The sequence below is a fragment of the Sparus aurata genome, chromosome 12 (assembly GCF_900880675.1).
Source record: "Sparus aurata chromosome 12, fSpaAur1.1, whole genome shotgun sequence".
NCBI classification, from domain to species: domain Eukaryota; kingdom Metazoa; phylum Chordata; class Actinopteri; order Spariformes; family Sparidae; genus Sparus; species Sparus aurata.
In genome coordinates, this window is record NC_044198.1 from 4,221,042 (window position 1) to 4,245,230 (window position 24,189).

At 39.3% G+C, this 24,189-nt stretch overlaps 2 protein-coding genes across 4 annotated transcripts; both read left to right on the forward strand.

The window, feature by feature from the left end:
- Positions 1-1,852: 1,852 nt before the first annotated feature.
- Positions 1,853-11,707, forward strand: tbc1d13 (TBC1 domain family, member 13). The gene is made up of 12 exons (XM_030434910.1): positions 1,853-2,196; positions 4,436-4,509; positions 4,595-4,635; positions 6,516-6,577; positions 7,427-7,526; positions 8,266-8,348; positions 8,580-8,739; positions 9,362-9,572; positions 9,652-9,815; positions 10,357-10,517; positions 10,615-10,672; positions 10,755-11,707. Exons 1-12 carry the CDS (start codon positions 2,174-2,176, stop codon positions 10,818-10,820), a joined length of 1,203 nt encoding a protein of 400 aa, XP_030290770.1. The 5' UTR covers positions 1,853-2,173; the 3' UTR covers positions 10,821-11,707.
- A 3,552-nt stretch (positions 11,708-15,259) lies between these two features.
- thnsl2 (threonine synthase-like 2) lies at positions 15,260-23,793 on the forward strand. 3 transcript variants are annotated; one of them, XM_030434907.1, is made up of 9 exons: positions 15,260-15,535; positions 17,794-18,025; positions 18,587-18,781; positions 20,290-20,442; positions 20,553-20,792; positions 21,513-21,661; positions 22,595-22,720; positions 22,843-22,997; positions 23,198-23,793. In XM_030434907.1, the coding sequence occupies exons 2-9, from the start codon at positions 17,803-17,805 to the stop codon at positions 23,421-23,423; spliced, it is 1,467 nt and encodes a 488-aa protein (XP_030290767.1). In that variant the 5' UTR covers positions 15,260-15,535; positions 17,794-17,802; the 3' UTR covers positions 23,424-23,793. The 3 variants fall into 3 exon arrangements, with proteins under 3 accessions (XP_030290767.1, XP_030290768.1, XP_030290769.1); XM_030434908.1 differs by lacking the exon at positions 15,260-15,535 and adding an exon at positions 16,400-16,554; XM_030434909.1 differs by lacking the exon at positions 15,260-15,535 and having other exon boundaries at positions 17,775-18,025.
- The last annotated feature ends 396 nt before the right edge of the window (positions 23,794-24,189 follow it).

The following is a 24,189-nucleotide window of genomic DNA, read 5'->3' on the forward strand; positions in this document are numbered from 1 at the left end:
ATAACATAATAAAGTAGACAATAAAATAAAATATTAAATAATAAAGTAGACAGTCTGGAAATATACACAATACAATATATGTCACTGGCCTTCCTGATCAGCTTGTTGAGTCTGTTGGCATCGGCTACTCTCAGTACATGTATATAACAGTACTAGTAGTAGTAGTAGTAGTAGTAGTAGTGGTGGTGGTAGCAGTGGCGGTCCTAGCTTACATGACACCCTGGGTGAGCCTCACCTACAGCGCCCACCCCTCTCAAAAAAAGGTCAGTCAAAAAACTCTCCAGAAGTCAACATGACATAAATGACGGCCGGCTACTGTGGGCGACTGTATGCTCTTATTTTATTTCTTAATTTTTTGTTGGTGCTCATGCCACCCCTCCACAAATGCTGCCCTGGGCAGATGCCCATATGAGGACCCGCCCCTGGGTAGTAGCAGTAGTGGTAGTGGGAGCGGCAGAAGAAGTAGTAGTTTTATCTAAACTCCATTAAACTCCATTAACTATCCATTGTTGATCAACTGTACATTAATCATACTTATTCATATACATATTTATTATATTATTGAAACACCCACCCGTGTGTTTTTCTTTTCTCTATGCTATTGAGAATTCTGGCATTGGTTGGAACATACTGGACAGACACACATCTGCATTAAGTTGACCCCTGTGTGTAAGCCTCTCCCTTACAATAATTAGCCTTTTGTTTTGTTGAGATGATGAGATAGTCTGCATCACTGTACATCTATAACTACTTTTAAATCATGACTGAAGACTCACCTTTTTAAATTTGCTTTCCCTGATGATTTGTAATGCTTTTATTATTTGTTTTATGTATTCTTTAAACTTATACTTCATTTTGTTGTTTGACTGCTGGTTTATTTTGTTATGTTTCTGTAAAGTGTCCTTGGGTGACCTGAAAGGCACTTATAAATGAAATATATTATTATTATTATAAATTAACCCATTACCATGAGAAGACAAGCTTTGTTATTTGTAGTTAACTAAATAATTAACTTTTGATCTCAAGATTACGTTATGGACAGTTTAAAACCAAATAATGAAAAATTGACACAGCAGAACTAGAGATATCATCTGTTTTATTCCACACATTCTTTGTCTTTTTTAATACCCAGTGCCTACATTACCCACAGTGCAAGTTACCCACCGAGTGACATCACTGGTGCAGCTTCCTCAGGAGCCACAAAAGACTTCATACTACTTTTTTACAAAGTGCTCCCCAACAACTGTACATGCAGTTTAGTGTGTAAAACTGGTGGAGTTACCCTTAAATGGTTCTTGATGGAAAGTCCACCACAACAGGACACAGAACACACAAAGTGATAATAAACATGCAATAATTTAAGGAGCACTCTGTAGTTTTGTTGCAGACATGTTAATGAGAAGAGAAGATATTCACTGCCTGAATTGTTCTGCCTAGACAAACTAATTAAAAAATTATATTTGTTTTCATGACTGAATAAACCGAATAAACAAACTGACCTTAAAGACAACACAATTTATACTGTTGAACTTTGTCTATATGTGGCGGACCCTGCCACCTTTCTAGCTTCAGACAGTGTTCTGGGACCTTATTTTCCTCTGAGAGCAGCTTGTTTATTCACTCATGGAAAAAACATATATATTCCTGACTTTGTGTTATTGCCACATATATATTCTTCTCTTCAGTACCGACTCACTTTTTTAAATACCTTAAGCTGTTTCGCCCTCTAGTGGCCGTCATAAGGTATGCCACTCTCTACAGTAAACACAAAGCAATAACAATAAATCCCCTAAGCCCACCAAACACAGCACGACATGTAAAACACCTTTTACACACTCTTTGGTTTTTTGGAGGTAGTCTATAGCTGCATATTTATTAGACTGCATCCATAAGTTTAATATTCACTGTCCCTTTATGTTTCCGTGTATGATGAGGAAAACCCCCGAGACGACAGAGACGTGAAACGCAATGACAGGCAGGCGCACGGGAACACACGCGGGACTCAGTGTTTTGGGAACTGTCCTCTGACACTCGACTGTGGATCCAAGCAGCGGCGCGTGTGCCCACAGTGTGGAGGTGAAGGCGGAAGTGACAGGAGGACTTCCCTCTGGACACTAATTCTGCCTTATTTTTTTGCAAACAGTTGGAGGAATACACCGCCGCCTGTCCAGACATGTCTACCGCGTACAGAAACAGGTGAGACACTTGTAAATCTTTGTTCTCGCGTGGGATGCAGAACGGCTCGGACCGCGAAGAACTGCTGGTACATCAGCTATTGTAGCAGCTAGCATCCCCCCGCAAAACTGGTGTTAACTTCAGCTAGTAAGCTAGCAGCAACAGCAGCTCGGCTAACCAAACATAAGCTAAGTTTAGCTGAAAGGCAAGAGTTGCAAAAAACATACAGTTCGTGCATGCTTACATGATGTGGCATATTTTAAAATGTCACAGTTAATGTCATAAACGGCTGGCCTCCGGGGCTTTTTGTTAGTTAATTGTACAGCAACTTCACCGTTATTAGTAGCTACGGTAGCTAACTGTTAGCACATCAGCTGACACATCATACTTCCTTAAGCACGAACTCGCTAACGATTAGCCACCACCCAGCTGGCTGTGTTTGCTGACAGTGAGTTTCTGTCAGTGCAAAGGGTGAAAACAAATGTTACTCATTTCCAGTTAAACTGTCGTCTGCGTTAGATAAGTTAATGGCAGATTAGCCGGACAATGCTCCTTAGATAACGCATTGGATTCAGTTGGAAAGACTGTTAATCAAATGTTCCATGTAATTAACTGAGCATTGTCTGTGCTGCAGTTTGGTATGTTAACTCATAGTGTGAATCTCCATTATTGATTACTCGCAATGACTCCCAACACTACTTGATTATATATGTTTTAGTACTCTTATTTTTAAGCGTTTTTTCTTTTGTTTTGTTTTTTATTTTATTTATTTTTTTATCCCGTAGTATTTTCCACCTCTGCTAATAATTTACAGCGTTGGTATTCATTATAAAATAATAAAGTAAGGCACAGGTGTTTCTCAACCCTCATCTGTTAAGGATGGATTTACTTTTTAATAGGAAATTGAATGTACACATGTTGCAGGTCAGTAGCAGATGTGCAGGGCCTCATCTCACAGGCTAGGTTTAGGTCGGGCTTTGTGCAATGGCCTTAAAATAGTACCTGAAATATAAATATAGAATATATACCTGATTACTCTGAATCCCCTCTAAAGCATTTCATTAATGAAAGGACTGGGATACAAAATCAAACATCACAATATTTTTGACTAAATCCTTCAATATTGATATTGAAACAATAATGCTGCTTTGTAAGTCCGCCACTTTGACCAAATATGAACACAATGAGCTTTTTGATCAGTAATCATCAGTAATGTGGATATAATGACAAACTGGTTAAAGGCAAGTATTCGAACAAGTAGAGCAGTGTGGTGAGCTCATAAAATGACATCTTGAATGAGCCTTTCAAACCAGGAAAAGACAACACTTATGTCATATGATCATAAATCATATACATATATAGTCTCATATCACCATAATGATATCATGTTGATATGTTACCCAGCCCTAATAATAGTGGGGGGGGGGGGGGGGGAAAGTTGGTTAGTTGGTAAACTAATTTTTAATTAAGATAAGTGTAGTCAAACACCTGAAGGAGATTTTTATTTTTTTACCATATGGTACTTAAAATGTACCTGCATCTAAATGCAATCCATTGACCCAGTATCACAATAAATCCAATTTCTATGAAGCTTATCATATTCAGTTTCTGTGTGTAACCATTGTGGGCACATTATTGGCTGAACAGGTTGTTTTATGCCAAGAATCTGAAAGTGATCTAAGTTGTTGTCACAGTCAAGGTTTAGTGATTTGTGCTGTTGTGATTTTGGTTTGCATTATACAGTTGTAGTTACAAGGCAGCATTCATGCTGTCCTATTGGTGTGATCTAGATCATCAAACCACTAGAAAACATCTCATTCACTACTACTGCATTCACTACAACTGAGTTCACGTCTCATGGTTGCAGTGCTCTCTAACAGTGTGTGGTCTATGTTTATAGGTTTATGCTTCACATCCATAATAACTGAACTTGTATTTGTGGTCAGATAAGTGTGAGAACAATGGTTGAGTTTAGATTTAGAATATAGTTGCAGCAGTAGCTCGTCATCTTGTAATTATTTTTCTTTTATCGAATCCCAAAAAAGTGCATTTTCCTAAAGTGTCAAACTGTTCCTTTAAATTCATCTCAGTTAAAGTTTAAGGACTTTATGCCAGTGAAAGCATCTTTTCATATAGAACTAGTGTGTCAACAGTAATGACTTCACATTTTTATTGTCCATAATGTAAAAGAGATATTTTGGCATCAAGCAGTAATTCAGGAATTAAATCAGTTCTGACCTCATCTTGTTTCTTATTTCAGGATACAGGAGTTCAAAGTATCTTTAAGTGAGGAAAACATCAACTTGAAGACACTGAGGGAGCTGTGCTTCAATGGTGATTGTCACACATTTTTTGTGCTGATAATATTGGTGTAGATATTTTATTGTTCTGCATTTGACCTTTACTTTTTTTATCGCAGGAATCCCCTTTGAAGGAGGCATACGAGCACTCTGCTGGAAAGTAAGTTGCCCTGCCTCTGTTGTTGTTGTTGTTGTTGTTGGAGTCCACATATGTGTGACACATTGGACCTCATGCAAGAACATTTTTGTTTTCATATCCTCTTAGTTGTTCCCTTGAGGATTGCACATGAGTGTTCCAAGTGGGATTCAGCAGTCAGACTTGTTTAAAATGGCTTGATTCCACTTGATGAACGTCACAAGTACATGAAGTAGTGTGTGATCATTCAGCTTATTTTATAATTAACATCCCAAAACTGCTATACAATGCTTCATTCAAAAGTTTAATTCATAAAAAAATTATACAATAGGAAAAAAAGAAAAAAAGCTGTAGGGCTTTAGAAGACAGCAGTGTCAGTAGTGACGTCAGGGGACGCAGAAAAAAAGGCATAAATAATTCCTTGTGTTGTGAATGCTAAGTCATCACAGAGCTGTACTGTGACAGATGTTAGGACAGGATGGCTTGAAAATTAAGTTGGATGCCAAAAAAAGTTCCTGTAATTTAAAAAAAGACTCTCCATCACAGTGGATGTCACGTTGTCAGATATGATTATTTTGACACAATTAGTAAATGGTCTGCATTTTTATATTGGTAGGATTGATCATATGTGCATAGCTATTTTAAACCTGTGAACACGATGAACTATAAAATCATGATGTGACATTTGTAGGGGTCTGTACCAAAATAAACATGTTTTAATCACATCTGGAGAACAGGATTTGTACATCAGGACATCTCTGCAGCTCTATAGTACTTCATTTTAACACTGTCTTAACACCTTCATCTGAAAATTATATTTTGATTAATTGGTTAAAGGAACACTCAATGAGAAGAGAAAAATCTTCATTGGCTGGTTTGTTCTGCCCAAACAAAGATACATGACTAAACTCTAGTTTCATGAATAAACTGAATAAACAAACTGACCTTAAACGACAACACAATTTCATACTGGTTTTCTTTTATATATGTGGCTGACCTTGCCACCTCTCTAGCTTCAAACAGTGTTCTGCAACCTTATTTTCCTCTGACAACAGCTTGTTTATTCACTTATGGAGAAAGTTCGTATTATTAACTCATTAATATTGTAAATGTTAAAAGTCTGACCTTGAATCTCTTCTACAAATCCACACAGCAGTGCCCCTTTAATGATTGATGTGAAATGTTTCTGTCTTTATGATTGGTTCTTACATGAGTCTGAATATGAGCCAGGCAGGCTGAAATCATACGTGATGACTTCAGGTGCAGACACAGCCCTTTACAAATCTTTCATCCACCCATACACACTCATACACACACAAACACTCAGCTGAGAACTATGTGTCTCAGTTGCAGATTTCTGAAAAATCCTCAACAGGAACAAACAAGAAATTAATCTCTGAAGATTTCTGTAGAGAGTTTCAAAGTTACAATAACATTTTCCCATCCTTTTTGGTACCATGTACAAATTCTGTAAATTTCACTTCATTGAGCTTTGTGTGATATATCAACTTCAAAGCCAAGCTCCCAGGGTTTTATGGCTGCACCACAACATCAAATAGAAACCTCCATGAAGTTAAAGTAACTGTATGTGGGTTGGAACAGCAGTTTGCATGAGTTGGTAATGATGGCCTTGGTTGTGGCTCCAGCAGGGTTGAAGATGATTATAGAAAGTTTTGGACATGGAAACGTACATGAAAGATGTCATTTGCAACTTTCCTTTACAACAAGTATCTCTTTGTTAAAATCAAAGAAATAACAGTAGAAAGAACGTCTGGGTTATACATAAAATGTGACATGTAAAATGTTCCATTAGACTGTGATGGGGGACAGATCAGACGGCATAGCCTTGCAAAATGTTATGATCTGTGTTCCTGACTCTTGGGATTGTCTGACTCTTTTTTCAGATCCTTCTCAATTACCTACCTCTTGATCAGACATTATGGGAGTCTTTCCTCAAAAAGCAGAGGTAAGGAGAACGCGACGAGGCCTGATCATTCTCAAACCACGTTGCATTACTTTTACGTGTTGGTACAAAATCTGCTGCTATCCATCAATAAGAGAAGCTGATGACATTAGCTAATGTTGTTAGCTGACTGAAAAAAGAAAAAAACATGACCTGTGACTGACCAGGCCTGAGGCTCTTTGTTATGGTGCTCTCTCATAGTGAAGCTAGCTGGGAAGAAGCCACCCCTGCTACCCCCACTTTCCTGAGGAAAAACACTGATAGGACAGTTTAGAGAATCATTTATGAATGGTTTTCTGCAAATAATGATTAGTTCCACTATCATAAATCCGTTGGTTATTTGTTCAATGTAAAGAAAATTGTGTAAAATACCCATTAGAATTTAAGATCATATATATATCAGAGAAAAAATACAATTTCTCACATTTTAGAAGCTGAACACGTAACTATATTGCTTTTCTGCTTCACAGATGTCTTTACTCAATTAATAAAATACTTACTCATTTCCTGTCAACTGATGAATCAAGAAGAAGCCAATCAATTTAATTGGCTAGCTGATATTATCAGCTGGTATCTGCCTCTTACAAATACATTTGTATTGCCATGCACTGTATATGTTGTCCAAAATGTCCTGATGTGAAAAAGATGTTTGCAGTAATTTAGAATTGATAAAGTCCCATTGACGTCAATTCTTTCAGTGGATGATAAGTTTGTATTTTATACCGTAACATATACTGCCTTAATTGAACATCTTTGTGACAAGAGTTTGTTAACCTCATGATGTGATCATATGAACTCACTCTATTTCAAGTTTTCACTTCTTTCCTCCACTTTGTCCCATGTGTCTCATAGGGAGGTATACTCGCAGTTCCTGAAAGAAATGATCATCCAGCCTGGTATTGCTAAAGCCAACTTGGGCCTTTCCAGAGAAGATGTGACGATGGAGGACCACGTGAGTCCTGTCTCCTTTGTCCTTTGCTCTTTTCTCACAGCAGTGTTAAACTGAAATGAGGCCAGATTCAGTGAAGCTACATGTTACATGAAGTAGAGTGTATTTGGCAACCCTGTTGGCTGTTGTCAGTCTCTGCAGAAGGAAGTGAAAGGAACAGACTGTACATTTAAGAGTATGCTTATTAGAAATGTCTTAATAAGGCAGAGTGCAGACACGTGATTATACTTGAGTTTCTAGTTGATTTTCATAAGCAACACACTTTAAATCACTCAGATAATCATTGATATACAAGTTAATTTATCGAAAAATAAAAACATCTCATTTATATTGCAATATTTTATTCTATTATGAATCATGTAAACATAGTTTGTGAAATGTCTGATAAGAAAAAACTGGACCTCAAGTCCAAAAGGACTGCTGTAACACATGAATTATTTAATCACTGTCATAGACTGGGAGGGGGTGCAGTGGTCATAGAAACCCTTTCAGTGAGCTGGAGAATTTGTATTTTTACTAAAGTGCATGACTTAAAACTTAGTATTAAGCAGTGAAGATAGCAACTGGCAAATATATGTTTGCATTAGGGTGGGGCTTGAAAAAACATTAACAGTTACAGTCTGCAGTGAAGGTTTCATACATGGAAGCCATGTAAGAAAAAATGTTTGGCTCTTTGCTCACAAGTCACTCCTAACCAGAGCAGTCATGTCATTTGTCTTTGTTTTTTTTCTTTTTTTTTCAGCCTCTAAATCCAAACCCAGACAGCAGATGGAATACCTACTTCAAAGATAATGAAATTCTACTACAAATTGACAAGGATGTAAGGTATGACCTGTTAAAACTATTCTAGATCTGTTTGTTTCCTCTTGATAGAATGTGAGTACAAAAAGGTCCACAGCCTGTCACTGTATATACAGAGTAGAAGAAGAAATACAATTCTTCTTTTAAAGGGATCAGAAGAGCAAAGATACCCAAAAATATAAGAACAGCTTATTTGAAGAAATTGACACGTCAGGTAATTATGACAGGAGTGTTTCCCTTATTATTCTTTTGCAGGCGGCTGTATCCAGACATGGCGTTCTTCCAGCGACCCACAGAATATCCATGCCAACTTATCTTGGACCCTCAAAACGATTATGAGACGCTGCGTCGACGCGTTGAACAAACTACCCTGAAAGCACAAACTGTAAACCGCAACCGCAGTGGAGTCACCAATGTAAGTGACATTAGTGAGCAGTACACCACTTAAATGAAGAGAAACTAAACAAATGCATCTTCTGGTTTTGAACTATCAAGAAAGCATCCTAGTAATCAGTTGGTATCTTGTATAGGTACATGCAAAATTTGGTAACCATGACATTAATTGCTTAACCTGTCACTGTGGTTAATTCCCTCAGGCCACGTGTTCAGTAATGTAGACTTTCAGAAAGTAGCCATAAACAGCTTAAAATGTCTGCCAGGGAACCCTCATGCCCTTAACAATTTCACAGTGGGACATACCTAAAACCTTGTGGACTTACAAGGAACATGCCTCAAAGTCTGAGTGTGGACATTTGGATTTGGTCTCAGTCGGTTCAACACTTGGGTCAAGGCTGAAATGTCTCAATATCTACTGACGATCATGTTTGCCTCAGGATGAGTTTTTTTAACTGATAGTACTGATAAAATGATGCAATCCTTGGGTCCTAATTTCACTTTGGTTTGTGACCAAATACCTGCAAACTAATGAAATTCTCACCAGCCACAGATGTGCTCTGTGCTCAGAGCTAAGTAGCAGTAATAGATGGATACATGGCATGAAATGTCTGTCACATCTAACATATAAAATGTTCTTCCAGGTCAGCTCACCTGGAAAGTCATTGAACCTGTATCCATCTAACGAGTATGAGGTGCTGCCCAGTGGGAGTGAAGCACACTGGGAGGTTGTGGAGCGGATCCTTTTCATCTATGCCAAACTCAACCCTGGGATTGCCTATGTACAGGGCATGAATGAGATTGTTGGACCAATATATTACACCTTTGCCACAGACCCCAACAGCCAGTGGAAAGGTAGGTAACATTTTAACTGAAATGTGAACATATTCCACAAATAGGAAATAAATGCATTGTTTTCTACTTTGTTGTCCAGAGCATGCTGAAGCAGATACATTCTTCTGTTTCACCAACCTGATGTCAGAGAACAGAGACAACTTCATCAAGAGCCTAGACGACTCTCAGTGCGGCATCACCTACAAGATGGAGAGTGTGTACTCCATGCTCAAAGACAAAGACCTGGAGCTCTATCTCAAGCTGGTAAGGTCGAGGGCTCCTTCCCACTTCCACTTCTCACTCTCAGTTAAATAAAGCTGTAGGGATGTTCAATCAGACAGGTTGCAATATGGGAGGCGCAATGCTTTGCCTGTTGTTGAAGCCTATACAGTTTATTGTATTTTTTATTGTGTTTTACGTTTTTCAGTTGAATTTTTAGAAAACAAATGTGAAAATGGTTGTGAAGGATGTGATTTTCACTGAGGACTGTACCAAACAAGCATGTTCCCTTCTGTCTGGGGAATATGTCGCACTACAATGCGTTTTACCTTTATCAAAAAATTGCAATTCTGTTAATCTAACGTTGGACTATGACATATTGCAATTTGGATTATATCTTGATTAGTTGTTCGGGCCTCATTTATATCAATATTGTATATGCTACTTCTCAATTGATACTGACTCAGTCCAGTTTCTGTGTTTGTTATTAGTGGAGAGGAGAGAGAGATACATTCTGAGGATCACAGTTTTTCATTTCAAACAACACTAGTCCATAATCAATTCCTCTTTTCTTCTGTCCTCACAGGAAGAGCAGAACATCAAACCACAGTATTTCACATTCCGCTGGCTCACCTTGTTGTTATCTCAGGAGTTCCTCCTGCCAGACGTCATCCGGATCTGGGACACCCTGTTTTCTGACCAGGACAGATTCCACTTCCTCATCCTGGTCTGCTGCGCCATGCTCATGTGAGCTTTACAGATTGTGCTCCCTGTTGTCTTACAGCATTGGTACCTCTGGCTCCTCCTGTGTATCATGGTTTCTGTTGTCTTCCTCTGTTCACAGTCTCATCCGAGATAACTTACTGGCAGGAGACTTCACAGTGAATATGAGATTACTGCAGGTAAGTCTGTCTATAATACACAAAGAAACATAACCTCCAAGTGTCATCTTTAGATTTATGGTACAGCTGATGTCCCTTTCAGGATTACCCCATCTCAGATGTCCACACCATCCTGACCAGGGCCAAAGAGCTGCAGGATAACTCCTAACCTGTTCCCTCTTGTCCCCCTGCCCTCTCTGCATGGATGTGGTAGGTGGGAGTTTAAACATAAAAAACAGTGTCATGTCAAACATGTATCATGGAAGGACTTCGTCGATGAAGAGCCTGGACGGATGTGTTGGGAAAAGCCTGCACTCTGCTTTTTAACTTTATGTCTGATATTTGGTCAGTGGGGACTGCCGTGGTGAAACCTTTGAGGACATGCTGAAACTTTTTCTTCCTGGACGTGAGGAGGAGATGTCATCTGTTTCTTGATGCATTGTGGGAAAAGGCTCCTCTCACAGCCATCTCTCTCATGGAGACTCAGATAATGTTTGCACTGAACATCTGAGGGAGCAGAGCCACCTTGGTCTGACACTACGTACTCAAAATGTTTTACAATAGAGCCAAAAATTTAACAGAAATCCCACTGCGACCACGTATGTAGTCAGACTGAGCAAATGTTTAACTGGGTTGAGCAATAGTGCATGTTTATTCTTTGGGCTTTTTTATTTAACTTTTAGAAGTTTAACATTTTTAATGTACGAAACATGTATGCCTTATCGGTTTAATGATGTGAAACAGGAGACAGTATTCCTGGTGATATTTTCTGCCTGGGTAAAATCAATATGAAGTGATGGGCCTTGCCTAATGAATATTGTATCAGTTGTTCAGTCGAAATGTAGATGAGTCTTTGACACAACAAAATACTGAAAGAAGAGCAAGAACCATCAGAGTGAGTTGTGTTGCTTTTCACACTGAACATACCAAGCTTGTTTTCCTTTTCTTTTTTTTTTTGCAACCTGTGTTTACACGTGTCTCTTTAGTTGTTTCCAGGGCTGCAACAAATGATCATTTACATCATTAATTTATCTCTATAAAACGTCTGAAAACAGTGATATTTGTCAGTGCAAGTTTCTCAAAGTCCAAGGTGATGTCTTTTAATGTCTTCTTTTGTCAGTCCAACAAGAACAAAGTCATTGGCGAGTCTGTCAGTCTACTATCAATTGGTCAGCTGATCATTGCAGTTCTCTCAGTCACTCATTGTGAGCAGCATCATCTATTCATAGTTGTTGTTGGAAGGCTGCTGGTTTCTGCTGTTACCAGCCTGCAGTAATTATGTGGAGTATTGTTTGAAATTCACTGATATTAGTACAAAATGATCAGGTACCAATATGTTAACAAATGGTACAGATACTACAGTGTCAGCGTAGCTAAGATTTATGCCTAAATAAGATATTATTTAATTGACATACTTTGATCTCAATTAAAATGATGTGATAGAGTTTAAGTAAGAAAGATTGTCTGATTAAAAAGGTTTAGATATTAATATTGGTCCCTAACAAAAACATGTTTTAATTGATAGCTAGCCCACAGCTAGTGATTCCTCCATATGTTAGAGAAGAAAAGAAACACGAAAATGCTGCCACTACAGAGGACTAAAAAATGTTGGTGAGGGAAAGATGGTCTGCCTGTTCCTGTACTCCGTTTTTGTGATGGTCAACTCTCTTCTTACTTTTTTTCCATTTCAGACAAGGAAGTAAGCAAGAACGCCAAGTTTTAAAAAATCTCTTAACTTGATGATTAACATTAAAAAACCTATTCCTGCTCTTTACTCTGTTCCCTTATATCCATTAGCTTAAAACCAAAAGTTTACAAGCTGAGTGACAAGTGAGCTGAAGTAGTCTGAGTTTGAGACCCCTGGTGTAGATTAACCTGACTATGTCCAGTGTGAACATCACCACAGCTTTAAAGAAAGGGCTGATTCCCATCTTTTACTAATTAATCTTGTGTTGTGCACATACCGTGTGATCTGTGGCAGACATGTTATGGCTTGATTAAATGTAGATTATTATTTAAATGTAAATTTGTAACTGCAAACCTAAATCTGCCACTGCGAAAATATCCAGTCACGAGCTTGTAACATGTTAATCAGTGGGGAAACAGAAAAAGAAGGAACGCGTAAAAGCCTAAATTATGTTGATGATGCTTATTGAATTGTTTAATGCATACCCCGATGAAGGCACCATTGGTATTGAGATGCGTCCCCAGGTTAATATGAAACACAGAACTATTGGCTGAAAAGGTCATTGTAAAACACTCAGTGTCATCTCATCTTGTACAGCCTTTTTCAAGTATGGCCCTAATACATGCCCAGAACGGTAACATACACCACTTCCAGGTCTAATGGAGCATTTCTGTAATGTATGTTTTCTATAATTCTATTGACACTCCTTATCAATTGGATGGGGCATTGAATACTTCTGATTATCCCTGTCTGATTTTTCTGCTATGGAAGATCGGAACTAATCTTACTTGATCATCCGAGTTAAAATACACTATTGAAATATAGTCTTTAACATTGTTTTGAGTGTGTGTGTGTGTGTGTGTGTGTGTGTGTGTGTGTGTGTGTGTGTGTGTGTGTGTGTGTGTGTGTGTGTGTGTGTGTGTGTGTGTGTGTGTGTGTGTATGCCCTGTTTACTTTAACAAACAGTAAGTAACGATACAGTGCTATTTAAATTGTGTGAAGCTGCTCAGAGAACACATTTATTTGTGGTGTCTTTGTGTCTGAAGCTCTCTTATCAGAACTGAAGGGGATGTTCCTTTAAATTGTATCGAGCATCTCATAACAGATCAGCAATGGCATAATTTTCTATTGCCAAAACTAGCCTTCTTTTGCTCTCCTGTCAAATACTGGATGGTATTTTAGTCATTTTCTGTGATGTTTGAAAATTAATCATTGTTCCTACTTAAGATGCAAATCCTAAACAACTTATAACAAATTTACAGTATAGTTTGATTTAGAGCTGCACAACATGACAAAAATACATTTGACAGATATTGCAAGTGCGATATGACTCAATTAGTGGGAATGATAATATTTGCATAACAATGTTCCTTTTTACTGAATGAAAAACAAATTAAAATCATGATGAAGTGACATTTCATCTGGAGAACAAGATGTATAGGCCAGAACATCTCTGCAGCTCTACAGCACTTTTACACAATGCTATTAGTCACACAGTTGACCTTTATCAAAATGACCACAACACAATTACTTGACATCACTTTTGAAAAAGCAGTTCTAAACAATAATATTTTTAATTGTTCTTTAGATAGATATCTATGTCATAATCATGATCATGTCCAGAATATTTATTTAGTTTGAAAGAGCAAGAAAACAACATGCATTCTCAGACCAAAACAAAGAGACATTTTGCATTTGAAGGTATTTTGTTTTGTCATCATGAGCAAATCATGAACATTTGGGTGAACATTTTTAGAGGAACTGTTACTAATTGATGGCATTCACATGCTCCTTTTTTTTAAAATGTGTATTTATTTCTATTCTGATTGTGTGTGTGTGTGCGTGTGCGTGTGCGTGCGTGCGTGTTTGTGTGTGTGTGGAGGCAGGGGGATTATGTACACTATACAATGTCAGTTATTTGCATGTTTCCAATTTTGTAAACACATTTTTGTAATGTCTCCAGTGTTAAAACTTGTATATATGTTTTTACATGTTTGCAGATGTGCATTAAAAATGAATGATGGTATAAATCCAACATTGTTCTCTGTGAAGTTCAGTTGTTAAGCAAATTAATACTGACAAGCAATAACCTGAGTGGAAATCTTACCATCTTTGTGCCCTAGCTGTTCCAGGATAGTGTAGACGTTTGTACATCACATACACATCTACAGTGATACATAGTGTGTGCCTCAAGTCTTGGCCTCAATTTACAAAGGTGAAAATAACAATAAACTTGCTCATATAGACTAACTGCAATTATGTGAAAGGAGTTCTGTGAGCTGCTAATATAAAGGAGCAGCTCTGTTTGTTTAAGTTATGTTTTTTGGTGAGTGTTCACTGAGATTACATCACTAACGAGACTGTTGGCTGTGTAGTCTTTATTATGACACATTTTCACAGTCTGATATTTCATTAGTTTGATGACAAACAGACCTTATTTTTACTTGGAAAATGAAATCTTTTAATTTGACAAACATCACATATGTCATACATGACACAATTCAAACAGGGTCAATCAGTCAGTCTCTCTTCATTCACTACCAGACAAAGGTTTTATCAAATAAGGTCCCATAAGCTTGAAAGATTTCCATCCTGTTACACTCTTAAAATGACAGATTTTAAATAATATTTGACTGCCATTGAAAATGTAAATCTGTAAAACCAGAAATTGGCAAAACAATTTAACTATTGGACATTTCAGATCTACTCCTTTTCATTAGCAGACCTCCAAATTCTAAAGTGTGTTTTGTTTGTTGAAGTTTGGTTGTGCTGAGAATGGATTGTAATTTTGAACTTGTATAATTGTTTGTATGCGTCTGAAGGCCCCATGAGGTAAACCCAAATGGGCGTGGCCTCGACGTGGCACCGGTCCCGCCCACCGCCATGGTAGCCAATCGGAAGACGTGTCAGTCCAGAGTCAGCGTTACTGAACATCCGGGTACTGTTTCAGAGACAACAACAAGGGGCTTCTTAACTTAATGTGGCCATAACAGAGCGCTCATTTAGAGTTTCTCCAGACAGTTACTGATTCTAAGAAGAGGCTGTGTGTGTTCTGAATTGTCCGAATTAGCATATTAACTCTGAGGCAAACCAACGTTAGCAAACAGTGCTGTGTTTAAACAAGCTAACTGTCAGTTCACGGTGACAGGCTGGTCACGTCATCAGGTCAGAAGTGCTACCGGGGCGCTGTTTATGTGGTGAGTGGGACTGAATCTTTACCTCAGGAATGATTCAATAAAGTATGAGCTACAGTCTCATGGCTGTTCTGTTAAGCTGTTCTGGATTTAGGACTACCGTCTGCTATGTGTTCGAGTTGAACACTGCTCGTCTCCACTAGAGTATTATTATTATTACTAACGGAATATGAAAGTGGGGGGGGGGAGAGATGTGTTTAGTACAAGACATAGACATACTAACAGGTCAGGGACAGCCAACACCCAAGACCACCTCTGACTGAAAGAGGCACAGAACACAACACACAAACCCGAGCCATCCTGAGTTTTATTTCAAATCTAATCTGGAGGTTAGTATGAGAAAAGACACACTGATGAATTCAGAGGTGTCTCGCCTTTCCAGCCACAGATAACACCTTTGTTTGCCTCAATTGGGGGAGTCTAATGTAGAGAGTAGTGCCTCTCATATTGGCTCTTTTGTTGCCCCGTTTGATGATGTCAGATATTAAGTATGCACTGTTTTAAACTGAGTTTATGTCTAATAGGATGAAAAATAGTGCATGAACTGGACAGAGAGCTACATGTATTTGCAGCAGTTAATTAAAGGCACCATTAGTAAGATGCGTATAAAACAATATATTGTTATAGAACAATAAGTGACAGAGGAGAACAGTCAAATGATCAAAATAATCTGAACATAAACATTTATTTTATCCATAAATAAAAACTTATTGAAGCAGTATGTGCGTTTTATTATGACACTAGAAAATACTAGTGCGCAAATGGAGAAAATCAGTGGAATGTAAATTATTATTGCATTGTCTTCAGTAAGCCAATAATTAAGCCTATTTCATAATAAGTGAGTAGTTCCTCTGGTAAGCTGTTCCAAAGTTCAAGTTCCACTTATATCCTTCTTGGGACAGTGAGCAGCCCGTCAGTGGATCTATCCCTCTTAGTGTAGAAACATAGCAGCAACGACTGGGGCCAAGTCACAGTTTGTTCTTGCTGAAGGCCATTAACGAGGAAAATTGCTCTACAGAGTGGTAAGTATCGTGCATGCTCTGTGGCAGCATAGCAGATAGAGAAGTACACTCAGTCTGTGCTGACTTAGCAGGTATTGATAGTTGTCATACAGGAGGTCGTGGGCTAGAGTAAAGTGAAACTTAAACAGTGTCCATTGCTCATTTGCTGATTTGAAGTGTGACTCAATCTTGCAGCTTATTACTGTCTGATGAGGTATCTAAAGAAAAGCAGTTGGGCCCTCGCTGACTGCAGTGGAGGAAGTAATCAGATCCTTTACTTAGTACCAATACAACAAAGAAAAAATTCTCCATTTAAACTAAGAGCACAGATGTATTATAGGCATGATTTCATCGAAGGAGCTTTTTGTAACTTCCAGCCACCTGCTTTAACCAAATATTTCCCCTTTTCTCAAAGTTTAGTTCAAACCCTTTTGGCCATTTATCTTATATGTTTTATTTGTTTCTTTGCGAATTTGTTATTGCAAGTTGTTCGAATTGTAGACGGAATTAATCATTTCTATGTATATATATATTTTTTGCCATATTTTAACATTAATATTGCTCAGTTGCATTCTTGTGTTACAACAATAAATTGCCAAGTAAAACTTTTGGAGCTATACACTGATACTAAATTCTGAGAACAGCTCATTCTGTTGGTGTAACAAACGCAGTCTGTGTAAGCAGGCATAATGAATGACTACTGCAACGTACATTTTGTGTAAAGCTGGCATTCCAGCACATTGGAGTGTTTCATTTCAGTTATTGCCAACACAAAGAGCTTTTCATTTACAAAATGATCAGTGCAATAGTGGACGATAAAATGCCACCCCTTTTTTAGAGAAAGGAATTTGCTGTGGGTTCGGCTGCATACAAAAATGAGGGCCAATTACTGCAACAGTCAAGACCATAAATATAAAACACAAAAATTACAATCAGAATATAAGGACATATCGGGGCGCTGTTTAGCTCAGTTGGTAGAGCGTGCGTCCCATAGAAAGACAAAGACGTGAGAGGGCAGTTAGTTTAATCTAGACAAATTGTTTTGATTAGAACATGTTAGGACTGTGTATATTATACAGTGACGTGATCAGAATCAGATATATACTGGCCCATATATAAAGTAAAATATATATAAATAAAAGATGTAGATGTAAGAGATGCTATTGGCTGAGAGACAATAGGTATACCAACATAGATTCCACTGATAGGACACAGAACGCGGAGCCTGTGTCTGTATCAGATTCTCATCTCTATTCACAGGACTCTCAGATGCAGTACTGCAGTACTCGGGGCGGGGTCCGTGGATGGAACTTCCGGGATGTGTTGTTTTCAGGCTACGCTCCAGACGGGGGGATGTTCATGCCCGAGAGTTTGCCCACGCTGAGCCCAGACACCCTGAGGGGCTGGAGGGGGCTGCCCTACACCAAACTGGTGGTGGAGGTCGCCTCGCTGTTCGTCCCCACTCAGCTGATCCCCAGAGAGGACCTGGAGGGTGAGCAGCTCAAATATTCTGTTAACTTAACATCTCATTTGATGTTAATGTATGATATATTTCCTCTTCATAGAGATGAATATAAAACAAATAATACAAGTTAAACTGTATAACCTGCATTCAAAACACATTTGCCAAAATCTCACTGAATATATGAGGCAGAGAGTTAACACATTTCTCTGCCTCTCCACATGTGTACATAATCTTCCTGGCTGTTACTCACTTTATGTGCTCAGCTTTGTTTTGAGCTGCTCCTTGATTTGTTCTTTTCCTGTCTAAGTACAATGAGAAATGACAAAAACTGGAGTCAGATCTCTTGTGTCTGTACACGTACTTGTCCAATAAAGCTCAGTAGAGTGCATTCTTCCGCAAAGACCCAACAGTCCCCTTTAATTCATTCAAGCCTAATCCAATATCAAATCAAATACCTTAAACAAGAAACAAATCATGAAATTAAACAAAATGTTGTTTTTTTTTGTTTTTTTTTTATGAAAACCTGTTCCACTGCAACAGAAATGTGGAAAAATGATTTCTTCTCTTCCCTCCCTTGTCTCATCCCAGTCCTGGTAGGGGAAGCCCTGTCTGGTTTCTCAGTGCCTGAGGTGGTGAGAGTCGCCCGGCTGAAGGATGGTCTGTCAGTCCTGGAGCTCTTCCATGGACAGACCTTGGCCTTTAAGGACCTTGCCATGACCTGCACTGTGCGCTTCCTCAACTACTTCCTGCAAAAAGAGAATCACAGAGCTACTGTTGTTGTAGGTGAGAAATAAAACCTGTAGTGCCCTCTGATTTAACTAGGGAACTATTTTTTCAAATTCGTTTCATACGGTCTACAACATGAAGAGGTAAATGTTAATGGAAATATCTGACAGAAACACATTTGTCTTTTGTTTTGTACTGGCTCCTCTAAGATGACAGGTGCAGTCTGACTGTAGCCTCGGCTAAAGGCTTTATGCTCCGATCCAGTCCAGACATGTATCCAAATCAACCTACAACAGTAGAATACTGTTCAACTTTCATGTTTGCAGCAGGGGGTCTTACAGACCAATAACAACCCTGGAATGAAACAGCCTCTGTTACAGCATCATGTGCTGCTTGGTAGGAAACATGCTGAAAGCACATATTTATGGCAGCTTAACAAGAAACAAATCAACTGTTTCGTTCATTTAGTCTGTACTAAAGTGTTTAACCAAAAAGGTTTTTTTTCGTTCCAGTTGAAGGGTGATCTTGTGATTGGCCCTTTGCTTTGCAACTAGGGCTGCAGCTAACAATCATTTATTGTCATTTGATCTGATGATTATTTTAGCTATGAATCACTTATTGTTTTAGTTACAAAATGTCAAAAAATTATGAAAAAAATGCCCATTGCAATTTCCCAGAGCCCAAAGTTACATCTTCAGATTGCTTATTTTGTCCAAACAACAGTCCAAAACCCAGCGAGACTTCATCTACTGTGAATAACAACAGAAACAGTGATATTTAAGAAGCTGCGACCAGAAAGATTTTTGAAAGCTTTGCTTAAAAAAACGACTGATGATGATAACTGATGTTGAAAATAGTTGGTGATTAATTTATTTTTCGATTAAATAATTAAGTAATTATTGTAGCTCTAGTTGTTAGCAAACTGAAGAGCAGGAAAAGCAAGAGATTCAGGTGTTTTTCTGTTCTTGTTCCTGTGTTTCACTGAACACAGAGGTTTCTACTAAATGACCAAACTGCATTTTAAAAATGAGATGTTCTTCTAGAAATGGTCTCTAGAGTATGATGTTATAAATTTGGAATTGTTTAGTAAGAATAGGAAGCTTGATGTTTAAGTCAGCAGACAGAACCTTTGTATTATTCATGCTAATGGGTGAAATTAAGAAGTAAACTTACATGGATTCAGCTGTGTCTGCGAGGCCGATGTCCTGAAACACAAATGAAACCTCAAATCAAGCAGAGATGGTTCTGATAAGCATCAGCGTTGGATCCTATTCTGTCACTGTTAGACAACAAACAGGAATGCAAACCATGTACACACTGCAGAATAAACAGAAAACAGAAGATATGGGAACGGAAAAGGAAACATCAGGAAAGTGGTATTTCAGCCAGAGGACATTACTTGTCTGTAGGTACGGATCCTTCACTTTGACACTGGCAGATTATCATGGCATTAACAAGCACATTCACACTCCAAGGAGGAAGTAAGAAGCACAAAGATGGAACAAAGTGTCAGAGATGATAATAGTGAAGGTCTGAGTCAGCCTACTTGTGGTTTTCTTCACCAGGTACATCAGGAGACACCGGCGGCTCGGCCATCCAGAGCGCAAAGGGTCTCAGTGGGCTGGAGGTGATGGTGGTTTACCCTCGTGGACGTATCACACCAGTCCAAGAGAAGCACATGATAACCTGCCTGGAGGATAATGTCCATGTGTTTGCAGGTGAGCCTGAAGCCACAGGACTAATGGCTGTTCTTTGACCATAAAGCCATCATTTTATTCTCGTTACAGTTATTACAGTCAGACTGAGTGTTTTTTTTTTGCCTCTGAAGCCAATGGCACCTCTGATGACATCGACCAGCCGCTGCGCCGGTTGTTTGCTGACCAAGACCTGGTCAAGTCTTACGGCCTTATGAGCCTCAACTCGGTCAACTGGTCCAGAGTCATGATCCAGCTGGCCCACTTCATTTACACTTACCTGGAGCTCAGTGGTATGGAGCAGGCTGAGGCTGACGGAGAGCTGCCAGAGTTGGAGGTGGTGGTGCCCACCGGAGGGGCGGGGAACATTGCGGGTGAGCTGATTACTGCTGTCAGGGAAAATCAGTCAGGCAGTCAGTCAGCATGCAGGCTGTTCATCTAGGGCAGGAGGCAGCAGGGTACATGGTATATTTTAGGCTATTTGTCTCTGCATTTTCATTCATGCATAAATTGGTTCTCCAGCTTTATCTGTAAAGGTACACATTTTGACAAATTCCCATCACACATTACGAAAGCTCATATGAAAGGCTTTCCTGACGAATTGTCCAAAACCTCCAACCAGTTATCCATTATCAGTGAGTTCCAATAACGATTAATATCATTTTAGACCATTAATGCATCTTTAACAAATGAGAAGAATCAGTAAAAGTAGGTCTTCAGTGCTCTCTGCTGTAATATAATGGAGACTGTGTGTCTGAATGACCTCAGACATATCTCTGGCATAGTTTTACTGCATTTTCTGGTCAGCTAACACATATACTTATACGGTACATCAATGATAAGCTTAAATCGCCTGATAACGTCAGTCATCGGACCAACCAAATAATAACGTTTCAGCATTCTTTTCTGCATGTTCTCCATGTAGTAGAAGTTTGATAAGCCAAGGCCTTCAGTTTAATCACTGATCTGAGTGATTCAGTGCAGTTAATAATCATTCTCGGGATCATTTCCTTCAAATGTTTTGAAGCTACGAAAAACGTGTTGCTCATGAGAACGTTCGGTCCCTGTCGCCTCACTGTCTGTCTGTGTGTCAGCTGGCTATATTGTGAAGCAGATGGGATTGCCCCTGAAGCTGGTTGCCATGGTGAATTCTAATGACATAGTGCACCGAGCCGTAACCACTGGTGACTTTTCCATGGCAGCTGATGTCACACAGACTTTGGCCCCTGCCATAGACATCCAGGTAAGACAGTATGTGATCTGATTTGAAGAGGTCCTCTGATATAATTGGATGATGTTAGCTCCGAAGCCTTTGATCAACAACTCTGACTTTTGAATTAATACTCAGAGCTGTTCATGTGGTACAGTGGGAAATATCAGGGGGGTGCTGATATTGAGAAATACTCTCTGAGAGTGTGATGAGGCGATGGATATCAAACCTGCATCTGTGTTTTAAATACAGAGCTGGAGTTAGGACATGGGTAGCTTAGCTTAGCAATAGACTGGAAGCAGGGGAAACAGCTAGCCTATTTTTTATCCAAAGTTCAGAAGTGCATCGGTGAAGCTTCATGATGACCACATTGTATTGATTGTCTAATCAATCAGATTAAATCTGTTTCATTTTACACATACAACTGTAAATCCCACGGTTATTCATTTAACTATTCTTCACAGATGGTTTAAAGCTTAAAGGTTTGGGGCCTACACAAAAATTCTGACATGTGCCTCCTAACGACACTTGGGAGCTGGTCAGCAGCAGAGACACACGTGGAACTGATTGTGTTTTCTCCCACAAATGTCTTATGCCAATAGAGATCATTGATAGATTTACAACATTATGGAACTTGAAGGAAGTAATCTTCCCCTTTCCAGTAACACTGCATGGTAAATAGTCTCCTGTTTAGAAATAAGACGAGGCAGGCAGTAAGTAACTTGGATGTAACTCAAGTTCTATACGTGTGAACGTGTGTAGCCCATCGTCACTCTGGATCACAAAGTAAGTAAAAGAGTTTGAACACAACTGTTCCTTTTCTTGCTTGCCTCCAGGCCAGACTGTGTGATGTGAAAACACGAAGGTCACATACAATGAGGATGGACTTGACAATGAAGTAGGAAAGGTATTGTGTTCAACGGTTCAACTGCTATAATGCCACTCTGCTTGATTGTTGGCCTGCAGGACCCGTACAACATGGAGCGAGTGTTCTGGTTGCTGCTGGGCAGAGACGGAGCTTCAGTGAAGAACATGATGGAGGAGTTTCAGCAATCACATAGACACTCTCTGCCCGAAAACCACCGCAAACTGGTACCAGTCATTCAACGTATATTGTATACGTCCAGGCATGCCTGTCCTCTGTATGTCTAGTAAGAACACACCCTCCATCCAACACCCTGATGTGTTTGTGTTCTGTCCCTCTTTAATTCAAGTTGTCACAAGTTTTATCTACTGGAACAGTGACAGATGAAGGGATCCTGGAGACAATGAAGAGGTGCTGGGACGAAAACCAGTATGTGCTGTGTCCACACACAGCTGTGGCTGTATGGCATCACTACCACTGTCCTCACAGCCCCAGACTCAACAGGTCAGATATTCTGTATTCATCTATTAAACTACACACACACACACAAGACATTTCTCACTTCACTACAAGACGTGAGCCAGCAGGACTCTGAGGTCATGTAGCCTGAAGGAGGAATTATATCTGATGACCTCTCTTCACTTATATGGTCTTTACTTGACTTTTGGCAGTGTTGTAATTAATTACTGAAACTCCTACTGCAGGTGTTACATTGCAACAGCATCTCCAGCCAAGTTTCAGGCAGCGGTAGAGAAGGCCGGCCTGACCTTTGACCTACCCCAGGCGGTGCTGGAGTTGGACAAGTTGGCCACCCGTTACGAGAACCTGGAGCGGAGCGTGACCTGGTGCAAGGACTGGGAGGACAGACTGAGAGAGAAAATCCAGTCTGTGAGTGCAGTCCGAAAAAACAGGGGAACGTACTACATCTGATTATGTAGGTGTTATTGCACTGTTTTACTTCAGAAACCCTGATTTGGACGTCTAACTGTATGTGGGTGAGGTCAGGTGATTGTGGCGGCCTTGTCCTCGATCTGTGCACCTCCTTATCTGAATGTAGTAAATGATGTTGATGGGAAAGGTCTCCTGTCGCCTCTCTGATGGACTTTGGTCTGAACTGTCATACAACTTGTCTTTGTATTTGTTCAGTGATGTCATACACCACAAATCAATGAACTGTTTGCACTAACTATGTTCAGTCTTCCTGCCAAAACACTAATGTCACTGTATATGAAAGAATAAATCCCAATAGTTTTCTAAGAGTTGAACTGTCTCGAAACATTAAAAAGTTCTAAAATTGAAATAGAGTTTACTTGTCTCAGGCTCAGTGCCATTTCAGAAGTTTCTGTTACTGACTGATATTTACCCGTCAGGGATTCAGCTGATGTTCTTGTCTGTATGTTGTATGAGTGATGAGCGTAACAGAACAAAAAGGTTCATTCCTACATCAGTAGACGCCTGAAGCCACCATGGAGGAGCTAAACAGGAGAAAGAGGAGGTTTTAGGTAATTGTATTCATTGTGTATTTTATATTCATTGTCTTCCTTAAACTCTGTAGACGGACCTGTGTGCAGTGCTAGCCTATTCATCCGACTTTAATTTGTCAGGAGCAGGACAAGTTAAACATGGAGGGACTTAATCTAAAGTACCATTTGTGGGCGATCTTGTTATGTTGGGGGTCATAGATCTCTCATCCAAC

Coding starts and splice junctions, on each gene's coding strand:
- tbc1d13 (XM_030434910.1), top strand. CDS start 2,174: ATGTCTACCGCGTACAGAAACAG. Junction 9,573..9,651: donor CCCCAACAGCCAGTGGAAAG/GTAGGTAACATT, acceptor TTTGTTGTCCAG/AGCATGCTGAAGCAGATACA. Junction 9,816..10,356: donor TGGAGCTCTATCTCAAGCTG/GTAAGGTCGAGG, acceptor CTGTCCTCACAG/GAAGAGCAGAACATCAAACC.
- thnsl2 (XM_030434907.1), top strand. CDS start 17,803: ATGCAGTACTGCAGTACTCGGGGCGGGGTCCGTGGATGGAACTTCCGG. Junction 20,443..20,552: donor TAATGTCCATGTGTTTGCAG/GTGAGCCTGAAG, acceptor TTGCCTCTGAAG/CCAATGGCACCTCTGATGAC. Junction 20,793..21,512: donor AGGGGCGGGGAACATTGCGG/GTGAGCTGATTA, acceptor TCTGTGTGTCAG/CTGGCTATATTGTGAAGCAG.